The sequence below is a fragment of the Cydia splendana genome, chromosome 12 (assembly GCF_910591565.1).
Source record: "Cydia splendana chromosome 12, ilCydSple1.2, whole genome shotgun sequence".
Classification (NCBI taxonomy): domain Eukaryota; kingdom Metazoa; phylum Arthropoda; class Insecta; order Lepidoptera; family Tortricidae; genus Cydia; species Cydia splendana.
In genome coordinates, this window is record NC_085971.1 from 16,508,362 (window position 1) to 16,528,538 (window position 20,177).

Below are 20,177 nucleotides of genomic sequence, written 5' to 3' on the forward strand. Positions count from 1 at the left end.
AGAGTAAAATAAAAAACCGGGCAAGTGCGAATCGGACTCGCCCACCGTAGGTTCCGTACTTTTTAGTATTTGTTGTTATAGCGGCAACAGAAATACATCATCTGTGAAAATTTTAACTCTCTATCTCTAGCTATCACGGTTCATGAGATACAGCCCAGACAGAAGGACAGTGCAGTCTTAGCATTAGGGTCCCTTTTTTACCCTTTAAGTACGGAACCCTAAAAATGAAAATAATCTATATGAAACTAAAGAATCTTGAAATTAACAGATGTTCAACATGTGACATAGATTTTAGTCCCCCTTAAACTTATAAAATAGGAAAAAATATTTTTGTTATCAATTAGTAGACTATTAGAGATAATAAATATAAGTTTTATAAACATTGGTATTAAAAAGATTTTGTTTTAAGTTTATGTAGGTATAAATGAATGTAATAAAACAATTATTATTATTAGGTACCTTAGGTACCTACTTAGTAAGAATATATTATGTAAGAAATATTTCTTCTTTCAGGTCATAATAATGATACCTAATCAACTAATTATAATAACATTTAAAATTCCTTTATAAAAGTTCCGTGGGAACCCGCATGGTTTTAATTTACGGTGAATTTACGTTTATAATGTAGCGCCATCTATAAGTTTCGTGCCATACTAACGTACACTTGCTCAGAAACGCACGTTGCCGCGACATCTAACAATTTAATGTAGAACTAAGTTATCAAGCTGCTGGATGGCTGACTTCTATTTCCATTTAGTTTCGCTATTGAACACGAGATAGCAGCACAGGTATGATTATTTTAAACAATTTACAAATTCAAATTAATTAGTTTAATTACTTAATGAATGAACATGATGGATACCTACCTAATAAAATTGATGTTCAAAACAAGTTATATTTTTTTAAGGATAGTGGTAATAATGCGGAATGTAATATTATTTTACTTTTGATTTTAATTTCACATACTTACCTATTTAATATTTATAATTGGTATCATGGTCTCTATAAATTGGTCCATATTTGACTATAACAATGTCTTAGGTACTACCTGTTTAAGAGTCATACGAACTCACCACCAAAAAGCCGCTCTCATACATTCGCGGATAGGCTCTCATTTTAAAACGTCATGGTTCAGTAAGTACCTACATGAAACTTGGCGTGAGCATTTACGTGACATATATCTATGTGTATGTACAAACAGCAACACTCTTAACTGTCCATTGGTGGACCTTATTACAAAATGCATAAGGTCCATCGATGGTCAGTTAAGATAAGAATGTGGGCGATGATACTTAGCTTAAGAAAATAGGGCGAGTAGAAGTTTTGTACCTATATAAAACTTTTAGCTTTAATTTCTACGTGCACACTAGCGCCACTGCTAAATAATTGTGATTATTTAAATTTAATGGCAGGTATTTAAAAAAGGGGGCCGCTACGGACTGTATTGTGTATTTAAGTACCTTTTGAATACATCAAACTACTTTTTATGTTACTGGATTCGTCAATCTACGCGTCGAAAGTTAAAACGGCCGCTTTTTTGTTTTGAGCTCATAGATCGACGAATCCAGCAACATAAAAACTAATTTGATGTATTCAAAAGGTACTTAAATACACAATACAGTCCGTAGCGGCCCCCTTTTTTAAATACCTGTTGTTAAATTTAAATAATCACGATTATTTAGCAGTGGCGCTAGTGTGCACGTTGATGGGCTCTTAAGTATGATTTCTAGGAACGTACAACAACGTAGGTACATAATATATCTTCAAAAGTTATGGTCCTATGACGCTTGAAAATACAAACAATAGCATTTGAATATTCAGTTCGAAAATTAACCATACCATAGGTCATAGGTTTAAACGTGCCTATACACTATACGCAAATATAAGCGAGCAAAAATTTCCGGCACAATGACATTACAAGTTCACAGGATTGGCACATATTCTTAAAAGAATATTCAACAGTCACACGTACATGTTTTAAGCGCAAAATTATAAAGTAGTGGAAGGCGTAAGTTTTAAAAATGGAGAATTTAGACAGAACTAAAGTGATATGTGTTGTTTTGATGCAGTTAATGTGCGCTTTGGTGACCGCAGTTGAATATAATGAAACCAGCGAAGGTTACGCTCAAAATTTCATGCCCACTTGTAAGTAATATATTGGGATTACTCCCTAAACTAAGTTTCTCTTCTATATAAAAGCTACCATCATTTAGAAAAACTTAATTAGATAAATCGAAAATTTTGGACAAGAACAGTGAATGGCAAAACCTTATAGAGATACTTACTACCGGTACAGGTAAAAGGCGGATTTAATGCCTCATACCTGTAAAGGCATTCTCTATCAGTCAACCTTAAGGCTTAGCTGAGAGATCTACCTGTGATCATGATGATGAGTGTCCAATAATTAACCAGATTTCCATGACGAATGGATTGCTTAGTTATAATCTATACCGTTATTATTTCGCTTAGTATTTTAGACTTCTTATCAATTAAAGACTACACGGTACGGTATAAAGATAGAAATCAAATTCATCAAACTTAAAGCGCCTCAGAACTATCTCAATCCAACCAATTTCTCAATCGGAACCCCTAGTGTAAATTTCATACGATAGCGTTAGTTTTTATGGGACTTTGAACAGCGCGCCAAGCGGGATGTTTTGGAAACTTAAAATTCCATACAAAATGAGACTCAACGCAAACGCGTACGTCACGTCACGCTATCGAATGAAACTTACACTAGGGATACAGAACAAGGCTCGGAACCGGTTTTTTCTTCATACAAAAAATACCGGTATTGTTACGTTCTTTTTCGTTCTTTGGTTTATTATTTCATTTTTATTGGGACAATCTAATAACACGAAGTTATTAATTAAATACATGATTCAGTCCTACGTAAAGAGCATAAAATAATTTAAAATATTTGGCTATTTCGGGTTTTACAAATAAACCGGTTCCGAGCCCTGGTACAGAATACAATTCGAAAAATGTTAGCTATTGTGAAATATGAATGTACTTATGGTATTATATCATTAGGTTTAGGTAATAATTTTTAACATAAAATGGACTCTGATGAGCGTAAGTCCATCCCCATATTTTCTCACAATTATCCATTTTGATCCTTCAACATTTTATCCACAGGTCCTGGTGTAGGAAAGCCAGCCCAAATCAAACCAAAAAGTTTAGGTAAAATAAAAATCGCAGTTTTCGATGGCGGTCCCATTTTATTCTCCAAATGGACCTCTTACAACTACCGCAACATACAAACCCTGGCCAAGGACCCCAATATGGACCTCAGACGAAAGACGATCGTGTATTGTCCTGGATATTTTGAATATACCGCGTTACCTGTTGGAAGGATTTTGATGATGCAGTATAAGAGGTTGGGGTACAACGTGTTAATTTTGGAATATGTACACTTCACCACAAACATATTCCCCGTGTAAGTAAAAATACTATTTCTACAGACTGATATTAACCGGGATACCCAGTTACCCGAGAACAAGATGCATGTAACTGCGCCGAAATATCGGGAGCTCGAAACAATACAAAAGGTAATCACGGTTCATATCCCGGTCGATATAAGTCTAGTGAAACTAACAGTGAATCATTCAAAACTGTTATACTATTTCTTCACGACATCTTCCTTTATCTTCACGACAGCTTTTGAGCTGTCTGTCTTTGGGCGTTGGCTTATTTTTATTCTACTTGTTTTAATTTTAGTTAGATCACCAAAGTTAAAGTGAATTAAATTAATGAAATTTGGAATTCTACGAACCATTTTAGTTCCTAATATGTATTAAACTTTTCGACGCCATGTCAATCACAAAAGCTGTCACGCGGAAGCCACGTCACCGAAGTGTCAAAACTGAAAATGTACTTTATGCCTATGCACGTAGGTCTATGTTGCTCTGTGGTCTGTGACCGATTAATCAGTCTTTGGCGTTAAACCTGCGGTGCGTATATATCGGTCATTGGCGTCCAAAAGGTTAAATCACATATTTTTAGTTAGTAACTCGATTAAATACTTACCCACTTATTCATAAACGTGCTATTATGAATCATCTCAAATGATTTTTTGGGGCTCGGGTGCTAATCCGTTAACAAAAGCCTTTGTTTCTTTTAAGAGCGCTCTACAGCACGTGCCAAAGCAACCATGTCGTTTAAAAAGCAACTATCGTGATAGTATTAAGGTTCAAATTCATATGTCAGCTTGTTCAGAGAACAATCAGGGTGGTCTTGTTTTTGGAGATAGCAAAACGTGTTATATCCGAATGTGCTGTTTCATGAATTTGAACCATATAAATAGAATGGTAAATTTGATTTTTAAACGGGCTTGTTCCCGTTACTTATGTCGGGGCTATTAGCAGTAAGTAGTGTAACCACTGCATAAAGGAAACAATACCTTTTGTTTAACAGATTAGAGTCCTAGTCCGAAAAAATCACCTGAGATAATCCATACTATACAAACCTCGATTAGCTAATAATCGAGGTTTGTATAGTATGGATTACAGGCCGCCAGACGATATCGGCCTGTCAGTTAGAACAAAAATTTGACAGCTCCGAACAACTGACAGGCCGATATCGTCCGGCGGACTGGTAATCAGTGGGCCCCTTAAGAAAGAAACCCATAATTTAACAAAATCAGGTCCGTAAAGTTTTATGAATAAGTTAGTCTTTTTGTGGCCTATTTCTATGATCTAATCTTACATCCAACCCTGTGTTGCGACTTTTGTAAGTAGATCCAATCTTGTAGAATGCCCGATTTCTTTGTCCAATGTGTAGTTATTTGTATCTCACATTTTGCTTAGTGAGAGAGTGAGACTCAATGCACATTGGACCAAGATATTAGACAGGTAGAATAACAACCTAATATGAACTGAAGTAACTCACATTCTCTTATCTATTAAAAATATTACCATACATCCACACACTTGTAAAATTTAAAGTAAGTATGTAAACTGATTTTGGTAGCAACTCTTGGATAATTGTCATTACGATTTTAGCGCGGTACGCTTGATGCGTCCAGTCGGTAAGCACGTCGCCGAATTGCTAGCCAACCTGACTACGGTCGGTCTTGAACCGAAAAAACTGGAGCTGGTCGGCCTCAGCCTTGGAGGCGTGTCCATGGCCTTCGTAGCCAAGAGCTTCCAACAAATTACTGGCAGAAACATCTCAAAGCTCACCGCTCTGGATCCTACTGGACCCTGCGTCAGACACCTTGGTCCAGAGGATAGATTAGACCCCTCCGATGCCGATTTTGTCCTTCATGTGGCATCGAATAGTGGAGGATATGGCTCAAGTATACCACATGGTCATGTATCAGTGTATGTGAATGGAGGGGAGTACCAACCTGGTGTTGTTTCGATGTATATGTGCGACAACTTATGCAGTCACTTGCAAGCGTTCTTTATATGGATTGCGGCGTTGGCCAGCCCTGGCCAGTTCATCATGATGCAATGTGATTCCCAACAGCAAGCGAGAGACCACAACTGTTTTGAGAGGAAGCCAGTGGTAATGAACACTCTGGATCTATATACGGATAGAAGCAAGCCGGGTATTTATTACTTGGCAACGAGTCCTAAGTACCCGTATTATTTAGGTGAGAAAGGCTTGAGGAGGAGCGGCGCGGTAATTTTGAACCACATAAGTGACCTTAATGCTGTTGACGTACTGCGAGTCTGAAGATACCTTAGAGCATTTAATAATTGGAGTCGCCTTTAAAAGCTTACCCCTTTGCCGAAAACCTTGCACAATTGTGCAAACTTTTGTATGGACTGAAGTTTATCTGACATGGCTATTTGTACGTTACGTACAAATCATGTAGAAATAGCAATACATTTGACGTCCCCTCCCCCGCAAAAATCGGCAGACTGTTTTGTACAGAAATTGACAGCCAAGGCGTCTCTAGTTACTAAATGCTCTATGGAAGATACACATGACATTCTCAAGATAAGATGCAAGTTTATTGAAAGTATTAAATCATAATAGTAATAAATAACAAAAAGTGTTCAGTTATTTTACCTTTTATTTTATAAACTGTTAAGATGCTTAGTGACCTTTGAACATCAGATAATAGTTATTTGTTTTACAAGGGGGCAAAGTTGTTGTTTAACCGCTCGTGCTAATATTGATACCCGAGCAAGCGAAAGATACCAAAATTGAACCACGATCGTAGCGAGTGGTTCGAAAAAATTAATCTTGAGCGTTGCGAGGGTTTCAAAGGACGAGGGTTAAACAAAATTTGCCTCCGAGTGAAACACAAAGTTTTTCACCACACCAACCCGAAGCAAATATTAAATGTAAAATATCAAACAAAATCAAACCAAATCAAATCTAAATGAATGTTATTAAATATTTATCACCCAAAATCATCATTTAAAAGTCAATTCTACTAGCAAACACAAGAAAACAACTCAAAATTTGCATTTGATTACTTTGCCTCACATGTGAATAAAATGCAACTTTGCTATCAGTTTTTGAAGTGCAAAGTAAGCCTTTCCGAGCTGGTGTGGTGAAAAAGACATTACCTATGTTTTTTTAAGATAATGTATGTTGACAAGCCTAGGTTTACACGCGTCAGGTTTCTTGCGTTATTGTCAATGTTTGAGGTCAAAGATGAGCGTAAGTATTACGTTTTAAAAACGAATTTACATACAGTAGTGTGAAATATAATATAGTCGGGCCAAGAAAAGTCTGCAGCGGATTTGATAGCCCACGCAGTGCCAGTGTTATTTATACGTCATGATTTTATAGAAGTTTGACGTTTAAAATAACACTGGCACTGCGTGGGCTATCAAATCCGCTGCAGACTTTTCTTGGTCTGACTCTAGCACTCTATTTATACTACAGTAAAATAACTAAATAAATTCTTAAAATAGGGATAGACTGTAATGGTTTGTAAAGCGTCATTCTATGGAACTTGCTAACTATGTGAACAAACCGCCATATTGAAATTGTCAAAGAATGATGAATTTACTAGTGACTTTTGTTTATATATTTTGTTTACATAGTTAGCAAGTTCCATAGAATGACACTTTAGTGCCTATCGTCCGAATGATGGACCATTAAGGATGACTCACGCTAGACTGGGCCGGGGCCGGGCCGGAGCTTCCGGCGCTTAGTTTTCGGAAAGCACCACGTGATCACCGATCAGCCGTCATAGAAAATGATGTGTCGGACGCATCGGCCCGGGCCCGGCCCGGTCTAGCGCGAGTCATCCTATAGTACACTCTACGATGTTATCATATCAAAACCATAATAGCTTTTAAAATCTAAATGTATACCGCTCAATATTTACCGTTGCATATTATTGACCGAAGCGTAGCGAAGGTCTACGTTTTGACTCGAGCAATTTGCTTTCGTATGTCCGGATGTTCTCCTCTACAGGTCGCAATTCTTAACTGATTCTCATGAAATTTTGTGACCAGATTCTATGACTAAATAATATTTTTTTGTCAATCCGGTTTTTGGAAATTTTTAAAAATGGCGGAGTCGTGATACCTGTCGCCTAAACAAATAGTCGTATCGATATCATAAGAGTTTTTTCTTTTTGAGACATGTTTACAGAGTTAATAGCAAAAAATGCAGAAAAAAATTATCGCTGGTTTAGGCGGTATTTAGATATTTAGTTTTGTATTTCCGGATGTTCTCCTCTACAGGTCGCAATTCTTAACCGATTCTCATGAAATTTTGTGACCAGATTCTATGACTAAATAAAATTTTTTTGTTAATCCGGTTTTTGGATTTTTTTTAAAATGGCGGAGTCGTGATACCTGTCGCCTAAACAAATAGTCGTATCGATATCATAAGAGTTTTTTCTTTTTGAGACATGTTTACAGAGTTAATAGCAAAAAATGCAGAAAAAAATTATCGCTGGTTTAGGCGGTATTTAGATATTTAGTTTTGTATTTCCGGATGTTCTCTTCTACAGGTCGCAATTCTTAACCGATTCTCATGAAATTTTGTGACCAGATTCTATGACTAAATATTTTTTTTTTGTCAATCCGGTTTTTGGAAATTTTTAAAAATGGCGGAGTCGTGATACCTAGCGCTTAAACAAATAAACGTATCGATATCATAAGAGTTTTTTCTTTTTGATATATGTTTATAGATTAAATGTCCAAAAATTCAGAAAATTTGTATCGCTGGTTTTGGCGGTATTTAGATATTTCGTTTTTACTTGAGAATGAGTAGCTAAATTTCGTCAGCTTTCGTCAACTATCATGGCGCATTTTGCAAACGTTCGCTTTTTTTGTTTGCATCGGGAGGTCCCTGGTTCCATCCCCAGTAATTGTATGCTGCTACACAACTTTTTGTATTTTTTTATACTTAAATTTCGTATCAATTGTTGTTTTTTATTTTATTATTTTATTTTGAAAAAATGAAAAAAAATCGTATTTTTTATTTATCAAGCGCGGGCTAAGCGTATTCGTTTATTTTTTGCAAGAGATGATGGCTTTTTGCGCTTTAAAGAAAATTTGATTCTTGAATATACGGCGCCATACCTTTGGCCTCTATGCTCGTCTAGATGGCGACACCATTTTATATTTAACAATTTTTACTCATATCAGTAAAAGAACATGGGTCAAAATCATATGGCGTTCTAAAAATTAAAAAAAACATTTATCCATACATATACCTATACATTTATTGATATTTTTTATTCATTTTCATTTTAATCCTGTATCGAAAGATGGCAGTAAATTTACAGCACTGATTTTCAGTGACTACAAAATTTAGTACGACAATAACCCTCTACTATAGGGAACGTGCGCGTTGGAGGGTCTGCCATCTTGTGGTCTGAATCGGAAACATGTACATTGCCAAAGCAAGTTCTACCATCTACCGTTCTTGTAGGTACGTTTCCTTATGCATAGTATAGGTTCTGTCATCTTGTGGGCTACATCGGAAGCATAAACGTCACATTTACGCCTGACGCCAAAAATCTGAAGGCTCCTACGCCGCCCCCTATAGTTCACGCACGCCCCCTATAGGGACCGTGCGCGTTGGAGGGCCTGCCATCTTGTGGCCTGAATCGGAAACATATGTGCACATGTACATTGCCAAAGCAAGTGCTACCATCAACCGTTCTCGTAGGTACGTTTTCTTGTGCATAGTAGGTTCTGCCATCTTGTGGGCTACATCGGAATCATAAACTACACATCTACGCTTCGCGCCAAAGATCTGACGGCTCCTGTGCTGCCCCCTATAGTTCATGCACGTCCCCTATACAATATATTCTCTTTAGAATTTAGATTAGTTATATATTTAAATTCTTACTCGACTAAAATTAAAAGCATGAAACTCCTTCTATTGCGACTCGAGGAGGAACAAAGACTGAAAAGACTGGCAAACCAAACGCGCACGAAGCTTCTCAGTTGCAGTTTACAGGCTAATTAAAAGGTAATGTTGGTTCCCTAACATAAATAGAGTTAGACCAAGAAAAGTCTGCAGAGATTTTGACACTGGCACAAATAACATTGGCACTGCGTGTGCTGTCAAAATCTCTGCAGACTTTTCTTGGTCTAACTCTATCCACTTTTCTATGCAATTAGTATGGCGACGTGGATACTTAAGTTGGGGCACCGACCGTACACTGACATCGGAATGATATTTTTATCATGTTATTTAGTAGTCATCGTGCGTCTCGCTTGCGCCAATACATGTACGGACAAGAACCAGCGAAATGCACGATAACTAAATGACATCAGTTAGACGTCATTCTGATATCAGTGTACGTTTGAATTGGCCTGTTAGCCAAAGATTGTTTCGTATGTCCATCTGTTCAACTTTACTGGTCGCATTTCTAAACCAATTTCCGAATTTTGTAAGCAGGTTCGATAGTTAAGGTTTTAATTGTCAAATTAGATTCTCTAAATTCTTCTAAACAACGAAGCCATACATTTACTCAGTTTTAAGCTCAGCTCGCGAGGTCTACAGCTCACAGAGCCACTATTTTAAAATGTGTAACCTACATAAAAAAAATATTTGGATTTTTTTTAGGATGTAGGTAAGTATCAAATTGTATGCTACATAAATTGGTCTGTTGAGTGTTTTTTTTTCTATTTATATTTTCAGTAAATAAATATGGTCTCCATAACTGCAATTAACCTATATTACCTATATTATTTATATTTAGAAATTTAAATCAGGCAACAAGGCTCATATTACAAATACCTTACAGACATATGTTTATATTGTTTATGTACAGGGTAATTAGTAATTATAATAAAATATATTATCCTAGAATTATTATTATAAGACAAACTTCCTGTTTAAAAAACAATAAACTGAATGAAAAATAAATTAAATGATAAATTACCAGGACTCTAACTTTTAGTGCGGATCACGTAAAATATATGTTGTCGTATTGATGTTGTCACTGGCATTGTATACACTATGGAAGGTAGAGGTAAGGAATACAATCTCCAATGCATAAAAAGTGTCCGTCAAAAATCCTTAAATAGGTGTGTGGAGGTGGCTCCACAACACCTGGAATATTTGATAAAAAAATGTCAAATCATTGACAGCACATTTAACTCCGTCAATAACACCTGCGTTCTTAGTTACTCTAGCGCTACTCTGGAGAGATTTGGAACTGTTATTCATAGCTGACAGCTGGACACTTTTGCAAACGTTCTCCCATAAAAGAGTTTTCTCCTTACCTCTACCCTCCATAGCAATCACAACGTCAATTTATTATTAATCTAAATGACAATGTCAATCAAAGACGTTATGTACTTCTCATTTTATGTGGCGATATCGTTTAAGAGGTCGATAAGTGGTAATTGTTTACAAAAAACATATTTGAAATCAGCCTATGGTTTGATTTGACGTAATCGGCACTAAACATTCAAGCCCTGCAAATTACATTTACTCAATTTTCCTTTGTATGCAACACGCACAGTTACACGATCGCTTGCGCTGGTGAAGTGAATCCAATCTCATCTTCATCTAGGCCTTGGATCATCATCAATCCATCTATACTCTGTACCTTTAGGTATTTAAATAAAAGTAAACAAAATACACCCTCAAATGGCTCCTTAAGCCAGTTGAGGGTAGATGAAAACATTACATGATCAAATAATGTAGGTTAAAGTCAGGTCGATCAGTGACATATCCAGGAGGTTTTGTATTTGGTTGGTTAACCAATAAATGTTATAACTACCCGAAAATTCAAAAATTGTTTGTTTACTCTTATTTAAATACCTAAAGATATAGATAGGTCTTGGATTGGGTAGTAGACGACAGGACTCTAAACTGTCATTTTCTAAGTAATTTTCTTGTAAGTATCTGGGATATATTCTTACAGCATATAAGCATTTATTCTTACAAATTTAAGTTATTAAGTAAGTATTGAAAAATATATGTAATGTTAATAAGTCATGTGCCTGATGCATGCTGATTAGTAATAATGCTACCCAAACTGGTACGAGTATGTACCCATGTCCGAGCTCACTCTTCATAAATTCAAATAATATTAAGTTAGTTATACATATATTTCTCGTGTAAGTGAAATGTAATTTCTTATGAGAAATAAATATCTTTAAACCGATATATAAACAGAGCTATCTTCAATCTATATTGTCAAAACATCTTCTTCATTCAGCATCGACAGCTGACTCATAACCATGTTTTCCTCCTTCTTCAAGCCCCTTTTCCCCATACAATACGGATAACTATTAGCCGTCGCCAAATAAAATATTCCCGTTTTCTTCTTATTTATTCTCATATCCATCGTATTTATGACCATAGGCTTTCTATCGTAACATTCGTGCTGTCTTGCCTGCTGTATCGTATCACATTTCATTCCAATGAACGACTTTGGGTTGAGCAAAGCAGCTAACCAGAAGAAGTATGCTTTTACATGACTGCAAACGACGTCGCAGGGTACATACCAGATGTCGCCAGGCTGGTATTCCCCGCCATTGAGGTAAAATGTCACATGTCCGAGAGGTGTGGCTATTCCTTGACCGTCCATGTTTGTAACTATGCTTAGAACGAAGTCTGCGTCAGACGGGTCTAATCTATCCGCTGGTCCTAGCGTTCTGAAGCAGGGACCAGCTGGATCCAAAGCGATGAGCATAGAGATGTTTTTCCCGGTGATTTCTCTGTAGTTCTTAGCGACGAGGCCCATGGTCTGAGCGCCGAAGCCCCAGCCAACTAGTTCTAGTCTTTTTGGGTCTAGGCCGACAGCGGTTAGGTTGGCTAGCATTTCGCCGGCGTATTTGCTGACTGGATGCATGAGCTTTGCGGCGACAGGGCTGTAAAAATATATTTTAATAGAAAGTTAATGCTGACTCTAGTATCAACCAAATACAATAGTTTCAATACAAAGCTCTCTTATACTAAGTCGTAGTAATGCTCATATCCATTACCAGGGTGCGTAGCCAACATGCCAACCGTATGCGTACCGAACGAAACGCAACTGTCACTGTCGCACTGATATGGAAGAGTGATAGAGAGACACCCAGCGTTTCTTTGTGCAGCGTTTCAAGCGATTGTCACCTTGGCTGCGCACCCTGGGCAGTAACTATTTTGCTATAATCCGTCTACGTAAATTTTGCTTCAACTTGGCAAACAAAAAAGTCCACACAAGCGTCACATTGCTATGCAAATAAGTATGTATGAAGTTCGTAGTGGCACACTGTGTCATAAGTCGATGCAGGGTTTTCCTAGACGGGCTCTTATTAACTTACTTACTGCTGTGGTCAGAAGTGGATCTTGACCTCCGTCATCAAACCATGTCATGCTTCTTTGTCCAAAGCCGTTTCTGACCAATCGACGGCGCCGAGTTCGCTAAGGTCCTTTTGCACTTTTACTCTTATTAACAATATTAAAATGTGCCTCATACTTACAACGGAAAATTCTTCCAATGTATATCCATATAATTCAAAATCAGCGCATTATAGCCCAACGAAACATAAAGTTTCGACATAGTCTCCCCATAAGGATGCGTAGTCACGTCCATATACGACCCGACATAAACGTAGGTTTTGTTTTTCGTGAAGTCTATGTCAGGGTGGTCGAGCATGTCTGTGACATTGTAGTAGTTGTAAGGCGTGACGACTCCATCCTTGCCCATGACGGATAGATACAGTTTCCTTAGGGTCCTTGGAGTAACTTTTGTGGGTTCCGTGGTCATTCCACCTGGAAAAACAGAAATTGTTGTATAGGTTGGTGACACTATTTACTGTTGTGTACACTTAGACTTTGGTAAATCAAAACCGTCACCTTACTGATCTTTAGGTATAACTTCCAACTGTCAAATTGGAGTTGGATTGGGCACAAGTATAAAAGAATAATAAAAGCGGTTGTCAGCATTCCCTGGACTTGGCATATCCAGTCTGCATCAACAGAAGAGGACAGAACAACGCACCAAATACGAGGTGGAGATGAGCGGAGATTAGGGGAGAGGTGCGGGAATCACACCAGGGATCACGTCTCCTCTCAACTCAGCTTATCGCCACCAATTTCTATATAAGTCTTCTTCCTTGTCATATCCTCATGGCTGAGGGACGTGACGAATGTGGACACTCTTCACCAGTGCTCTCTAAGCCGCTCTGTCTTGGGCCCAGTGCATGCTAGCCTGCAATGTGGCGTTTGTCTCTGACGTTATTCTATCCGCCCAACGCGTGGCCATACGTCCATCTCTACGCTTCCTTACCATATGAGTATAGAGGCATATCTGTTTTTAAGCAGAAATTAGAGAATAGTCTACTATTACGCTGAGTGGGGGTCCTTTTTAACGTCCATCGTCCATCTACATTATGTAATCTCATCCATCTCTTCTATGTAATTAATCAACTGGTTTGGTTTGACGTAAATAAATGTATTTCTTTCTAGTTTAGGTACTGATACTATACGCCATGAATACCGAAAACAACTTTAATAAAATACTTACAATATTTAACAAACGCATGAGGATTCGGCGCCCCGCCTTTTCCTCCAATGTACTCTATCGTGTTCACTGAATGTAACGAAAACACTACAACACATGTTGCTATTAACCATTTCCAAATATCCATATTGCAATGTATCAACTTTTATATACTGTTAGGTGTTGTTAGGTAATAAATAGTAATAATGATGCGCTTATAACCAATAAAGCTAGACTACAATTACTTTGTTTAGGTATCAATAAATCTTTGGATTTTCTATATAACTAAAAAAAAGTTTGTAGTCACAATGAAATGTTCGTTTTATTTTTGTAATTGAAAAACACAAATATTTTAGATGTTAACATTCGCAAAGACAATGTAACTTTGAGTATAAATGTATGCTCTAAACGTCATTCTTTTATAATCATCGGTCAAATTCTGAGGGCAAATTAAAAAGTTTTATACCTACCTTTGAGACCCTTTAGTGTTGGGATGGAAAATATCGATAATATTAATTTTGTATCAAGCAGAAACGTCTGCAAACGAGACAAGACCTAAACAGTAAATTTTTCTTTTTTTTTAATTTATCGATAATCTTGTTTGTATTTACGCACGATTTGTTGACGATATATACCGAAAAGCTAGCGAGATGTCGCTAGACAAATTGCTGTTGTGTCGCGACCATACAGTTATAACAATTATCACAATTGATCTCGCCTAAATGCCTATCTCGAACCTATCTTCAATAGGCAACTTAGGTACTATGGAAGATAGGTGCGAGACTATTATATTAGAGTAGTACCTATATACCAAATACAATATTTATAATATTATAAATAGTTCTATTTAATAGTCATAGATAATAACGCACGATTAAATATATTTGCACGTTTAATAATACATTACAAAACGTACAAATCGTGTAATAACTCTTTTGCACACCTGAGACAACAAAACCTGATCAACAAGAGAATATTTGGATACAACATTTTTAAAATACTCAAATTAAAGTCGACACTAGATATTAATTAGGTAGGTATTATAAGAAAGAAAATATAGGGATTGAACACTGCAAATATTGGTAATAAACTTTATGTCAAACAAGGAGACCCCACTTTTTTATATCGATATCGATTTTCTTTTCTTATGACTTTCGTCCCATCACTTGGCTAATGTTACATTGTTTTTATTTCAACCTTAGTCACCATTTCCAAATTAGTATTTATTTCAGATCTCTTATGACAGGACGTGTAGGTATAAAAATGTATAGTGACTTATTTATATGTGCCTAACACAAAGTATACACTGCATTGATTTTTTCCTATAATGTTAAGATCTTATAATCACTTGGCGCCACTTGCACCAACCCAATAACCCGGGGTTAACCGGTTAAACCATTAACCCAGTGTCAAATTGTACTGGTAACCATGGTAGCTCCAGGTTTAACCGGTTAAAGGATGACTCACGTTAGACCGGGCCGTGTCCGGGCCGGAGCTTCTGGCGCATCGTTTTCTATGGAAAACATCACGTGATCGCCTGTCATGTCATAGAAAAGTAAGCGCCGGAAGCTCCGGCCCAGACACGGCCCGGTCTAACGTGAGTTAACCTTAACCCGGGTTAGTGGGATGGTGCAAGTGGAGCTTATTATCAACAAAAAACTGTAATCAATTAAAATAAAATTGTATGTCCATGTGTTTAGCAGGCAACCCTAGTCATGAGTTTCTCTACTTTGACAATAGTATTTTTATACAATCTTGATATAATAGAGAGCTTTTCAGTCGAGTACCGTGTTTAGGCAACGAAGCTTGCTGAGTTGCCTAAGTGAGGTACGAGATTGAAAAGCTTGATTATATCACAATTGTATACAATACTTTTTCTATGAGTCAACAAAAATAATACTTTAAGCTAGTAGAATCATACAAACAAACCAAACCATAATACCAATACCTTCATACTGGTACGCGCCCCGGCCGCCACGGCCCGGCAGGCTGGTCAACGACACCTTCTCGTAACTCAAGAGGCCCTGGTACTTGCTCCGTGCTAAATTAAATTTTTAGACAGTTGTTTTCTCGATTTTGGCCACCGTAGCCTATGAAGACTAACAAGCAACGCTAAGTGGTTTTTGTAGTCTATGGATGTTGCTATATTAAGGGTGTCACATACGCGTTTCTGACTTATGAAGCAATTTTTTCTACTATACAACCTAAAATAAACAATTAATTTGAGCTATGGTTTTGTTTCGTCCTCTTGATCGAGGCGAGCTGTGATTGGTCAATTTCATTATAGTTGAGTAAACTGTATCGAAATGAATATTATAGTTGAGTTGGGAGCCCATACATTAAAAATACCCAATTGCAGTTTGGTATAAGAAATCTTAATTCAAAAATTAAAGTCGACGAGTAGAAAAAATATATTTTATTCAAAATATTATTAGTAGGTATTTCATTGAAAATTCATCGAATATTTGTTTTTTTCTAAGCAATTTTTGACCTCAAATCGTCTTGTTTGACACTTTATAGCATACAACCTTTAAGTTAAGTTTCATCTGTATTATTTCATTTCATACTTCATGCAATTAATAATTGAATTATAATCCATCAACTCTCATAACATCAGCACCATTGATCATATCGTGCGTTCTATACATAGGAATATCCTCTCTTCTCAAACCGTCTTTACCTACCGCATACGGGTATCTATGTAACGTAGTTACATAATAAATACCAGGCTTAGTCCTATCAACTCTCAAGTCCATAGTATTCGTTTCCAAAGGCACTCTATCATAGCACTTATGTTCCCTTGCCTGTTGTATGGAGTCACATTTAATCCCTATATACCTGTTACCAGGATTCATTAGCATAGTTGTCCAGTAAATTACTGATCTAACGTGACTGCAGACTAGATCACACGGTAACATCCATAAGTCGAAGTGTTGGTATTCTCCTCCGTTGACGTAGAAAGTCGCATGTCCGACAGGAGTCGCTATGCCATGACCGTCCATGTTTGTAGCAATGCTTAGAACGAAATCTGCGTCAGACGGGTCCAGTCTCTCATCTGGTCCTTTGGTTCTGAAGCATGGTCCTGCGGGATCAAGACCCACGAGCAGGGAAATGTTTCTGCCGGTGTACTCTCTGTATCTTTTCGCAACGAAGCTCATAAGCTGCCCGCCCGTGCCGTAACCGACTAAGTGGAACCTCTTTGGATTCAGACCAACTGCTGTTAGGTTAGCCAGCATTTGACCTGCGTATTTCCCTATATGAGGCAATACGCGAGCAGCGGATGAACTGAAATAAGACAATTCACCAATAATGTAATAAAAATATAGGTTGTAAAACACGGGTTAAATGAGAGGAGGTTGCAACGTATAATGCTTGTCATAAATTTTATTTCTTATAATAAAGTAGCAAAGTAGCCATTGTTAACTATTGTACAGGTAAGGTTTGATTTTAAATATAAACTTTTGAGATTTTAATATGAGTGAATCTGAAAAGACTTACGTTAGCAAATTCCTCCAATGTCCTTCCAAAAAATGTAGGAAAAGTGCATTATAGCCTCTCGTTTTATACTGTCTACCCATTGCTTCCCCAAGGGTTAAAGAGCTGAAATCCAAGTATGATCCAACCCATATAAAGGTTTTCTTCTTTTTATCGAAGCTTGGGTTATGGATTAGTTTTTTCACGTTATAGTAATTGTATGCTGTCACTTGCCCGTTGTTTTCTAGGACGGATAGATACAGTTTTTGTAGACTTTGTGGCGTAATTTTAGCCGGGTCCCAATATTGGTCACCTAAAATAAAATTTATAAATTAAGATTTCAACGCTACAGTGGAAAACTATGGTCCTATTTTTAAAATTAATAACTGAAAGTAAAAACTGCTTCGCAATTTTCCAAATTTTTTTTTCTGGTTACCATCGTAGCTTATAATATTTATTTAAGTACATACTATAACATACGGTTCCTAAGGGTCATGGTGCCCTAGTACATTGTACATTGTAGTACATTGTATACGCACAGATAGTTAGGGTCTATTAAACAACAATATTATTATCATCACTACCATATAATTCTGCCGTACAAGGAAACGTCTCTTATAAAAAAAAAAGTGTGTTAAGCGCAAACTCGCTAGGTATATTGGACATGGCGTAGCGCCGCAGAAGGGTTACTTACAGAATTTAATGAATCCATCAGGACTATGATATCCGTTCAGGGATTGAGTAAATTCTACCGCAGTCACAGAAACTAACAGACGTACTGCAAAATATGTACATAAACACGATCTATAAAATTGCATGTTCACTTCTTAAGCTTCTAAAAATATGTCTAAATGTGACGGAATTTTCTGTCACTTTAATACATTGCTGCGTTTAAACGTGTAAAGGTACAGAGCTAATTCGTTAATATACATTATTACGGTGTATTAATTTATAAACATACTTTTAAAATTTTAAGGGCAAAAAAGAAGCAGTGAGGAGATGAAGAAGTATCGATAGTATATAATTAATTTCGTATTAAGCAGAAACGATTGTAAATGATACCACAATCGTAAACTGGTGAATTTTCAATATGACTTGGACCTGGGTAGATGGTAGATGTCGGTAATCGCCTACCTAAGGCGCATATGAGGGATGTGTTGGAAATATTCACTGTCATACAGTAAGAGCAATTTGCTGGTATCGCAGAGTCGCGAGTTCAAGGCTCGCCAAGATAGTGTGTTTTCCACTTTTCTTTAATATGTTTAATACTCGTAGAATTACAAATAACATAAAAAGTGCTAATTTTGTGACTGACAATAGAATTATATATAATAAAGAATATTATATCATTAAAGTGGCATTTACTTTAATATATTCCTAAATTTTTACTATCTTATTTTCTTCATACACTACTTCATTAAAGGTTTTGCCAAAGCTCCGTTTTGTTGTTATTAATATCGATAATATCGACAACATTGTTATTCCACTAGCAATTTTTTATTGTTTATTTTTTATGATTTGTTTTTGTCTAAAATAGGATTTTCGTGTAAAATGTAAATCGTGTCATTGGTTAAACCCCCCCTTGTAGTAAAGTCATGCAAGTTAATTAGTAATTATTTGGCTGAACTTATGTTTAGCATAATTATTATAATTTTTTAATATATTTAAAAATATAAAAACAAATTTAAAACTAGAAGTTTGATATTTTTAATTAAAAAAATTAAATGGTTGTTAATAAAAAGTTGTACAACAATTCAATATTTATAATAATGTATAGTTAAACCAAAATTATGGTAGTAAATAAACATAGCATCACAAAGTATTAAAAAGTATAGAAAGTGGATATGTAGCTTTAATAAAAACTCATATATTATTATTTTGTATGATAACATTTTATCCCAATTTTTCGCATTTATGTACATTCAACATTTAACACCCATGCAATTTTTAAAGCACCGTATTTATTAAATGAATTATTATTTAATGGCAACATATGATTACATGGTTTAAATAATAATTTAAATACTATATATTTCATTTATTATACAAGTAAGTGCATAATTTTAATGTTGGTTGTTAGGCATTCTGAAATAATTCAAAACCGGCATTTTATTATTATTCAATTATTTGCATTTAAAAAATACATGAGTTTAAATTAAGTATACGATCTTAAAAGATATGAGAATGTATACTTATAAATATCAGGAACATCAATTTCATTTGTTACGATTTTCTTAGTTTTATCGATAACCACTGTAGGCTTCTTAAGGCCTTTCTTTCCCAGCGCAAATGGCCATCTATTTGACGTACGGAGATAATATATCCCCGGTTTGCTTCTATCAATCAACGGGCCCATTGTGTTCGTCACCATCGGTTCTATATCGTAGCAATCACCATCTCTGGCTTGATCTACTGTATCACATCGTACAGCTATGAAAGCTTCTGGATAAACTAGAGCTGCCCACCAGATGACATATGACCTGGCATGACTGCAAATGGAGTCGCAAAAGAACCATGCAAAATGACCTTCCTGGTACGCTCCCCCGTTGACGTAGAACGTCACATGAGAGAAAGGGAACGATATGCTTGATAAGTCCATAGTTGTTAAAACGGTGGCAACGAAATCGGCGTCAGATTTGTCTAATCTCTGATCTGATCCGAGATGGCGGAAGCAAGGGCCGGCAGGGTCGAGTGAGACGAGTGAGGAAATATTTCGTCCGGTTATCCGTCTGTAGTTTTTGGCTATGAAGCTCATTGTGTGTGCGCCGAGACTCATGCCGGTAATTTCTAGTTTTTTGGGGTCAAGACCGTGTTCCGTCAGCTT

The 20,177-nt window shown here is 36.6% G+C and overlaps 3 protein-coding genes across 3 annotated transcripts; 1 reads left to right on the plus strand and 2 right to left on the minus strand.

Moving 5' to 3' along the window:
• The first annotated feature begins 2,045 nt into the window (after positions 1-2,045).
• LOC134795698 (lipase member H-B-like) lies at positions 2,046-5,683 on the plus strand. Its single transcript, XM_063767631.1, has 3 exons — positions 2,046-2,145; positions 3,139-3,439; positions 5,004-5,683. Exons 1-3 carry the CDS (start codon positions 2,064-2,066, stop codon positions 5,680-5,682), a joined length of 1,062 nt encoding a protein of 353 aa, XP_063623701.1. The 5' UTR covers positions 2,046-2,063; the 3' UTR covers position 5,683.
• Positions 5,684-11,570: 5,887 nt separating this feature from the next.
• Positions 11,571-14,029, minus strand: LOC134795823 (phospholipase A1 member A-like). The gene is made up of 3 exons (XM_063767757.1): positions 13,904-14,029; positions 12,858-13,149; positions 11,571-12,263 (listed from the first exon to the last, which is right to left on the minus strand). Exons 1-3 carry the CDS (start codon positions 14,025-14,027, stop codon positions 11,579-11,581), a joined length of 1,101 nt encoding a protein of 366 aa, XP_063623827.1. The 5' UTR covers positions 14,028-14,029; the 3' UTR covers positions 11,571-11,578.
• A 2,438-nt stretch (positions 14,030-16,467) lies between these two features.
• LOC134795824 (pancreatic lipase-related protein 2-like) lies at positions 16,468-18,192 on the minus strand. Its single transcript, XM_063767758.1, has 3 exons — positions 18,048-18,192; positions 17,378-17,666; positions 16,468-17,164 (listed from the first exon to the last, which is right to left on the minus strand). Exons 1-3 carry the CDS (start codon positions 18,169-18,171, stop codon positions 16,468-16,470), a joined length of 1,110 nt encoding a protein of 369 aa, XP_063623828.1. The 5' UTR covers positions 18,172-18,192.
• Positions 18,193-20,177: the final 1,985 nt, after the last annotated feature.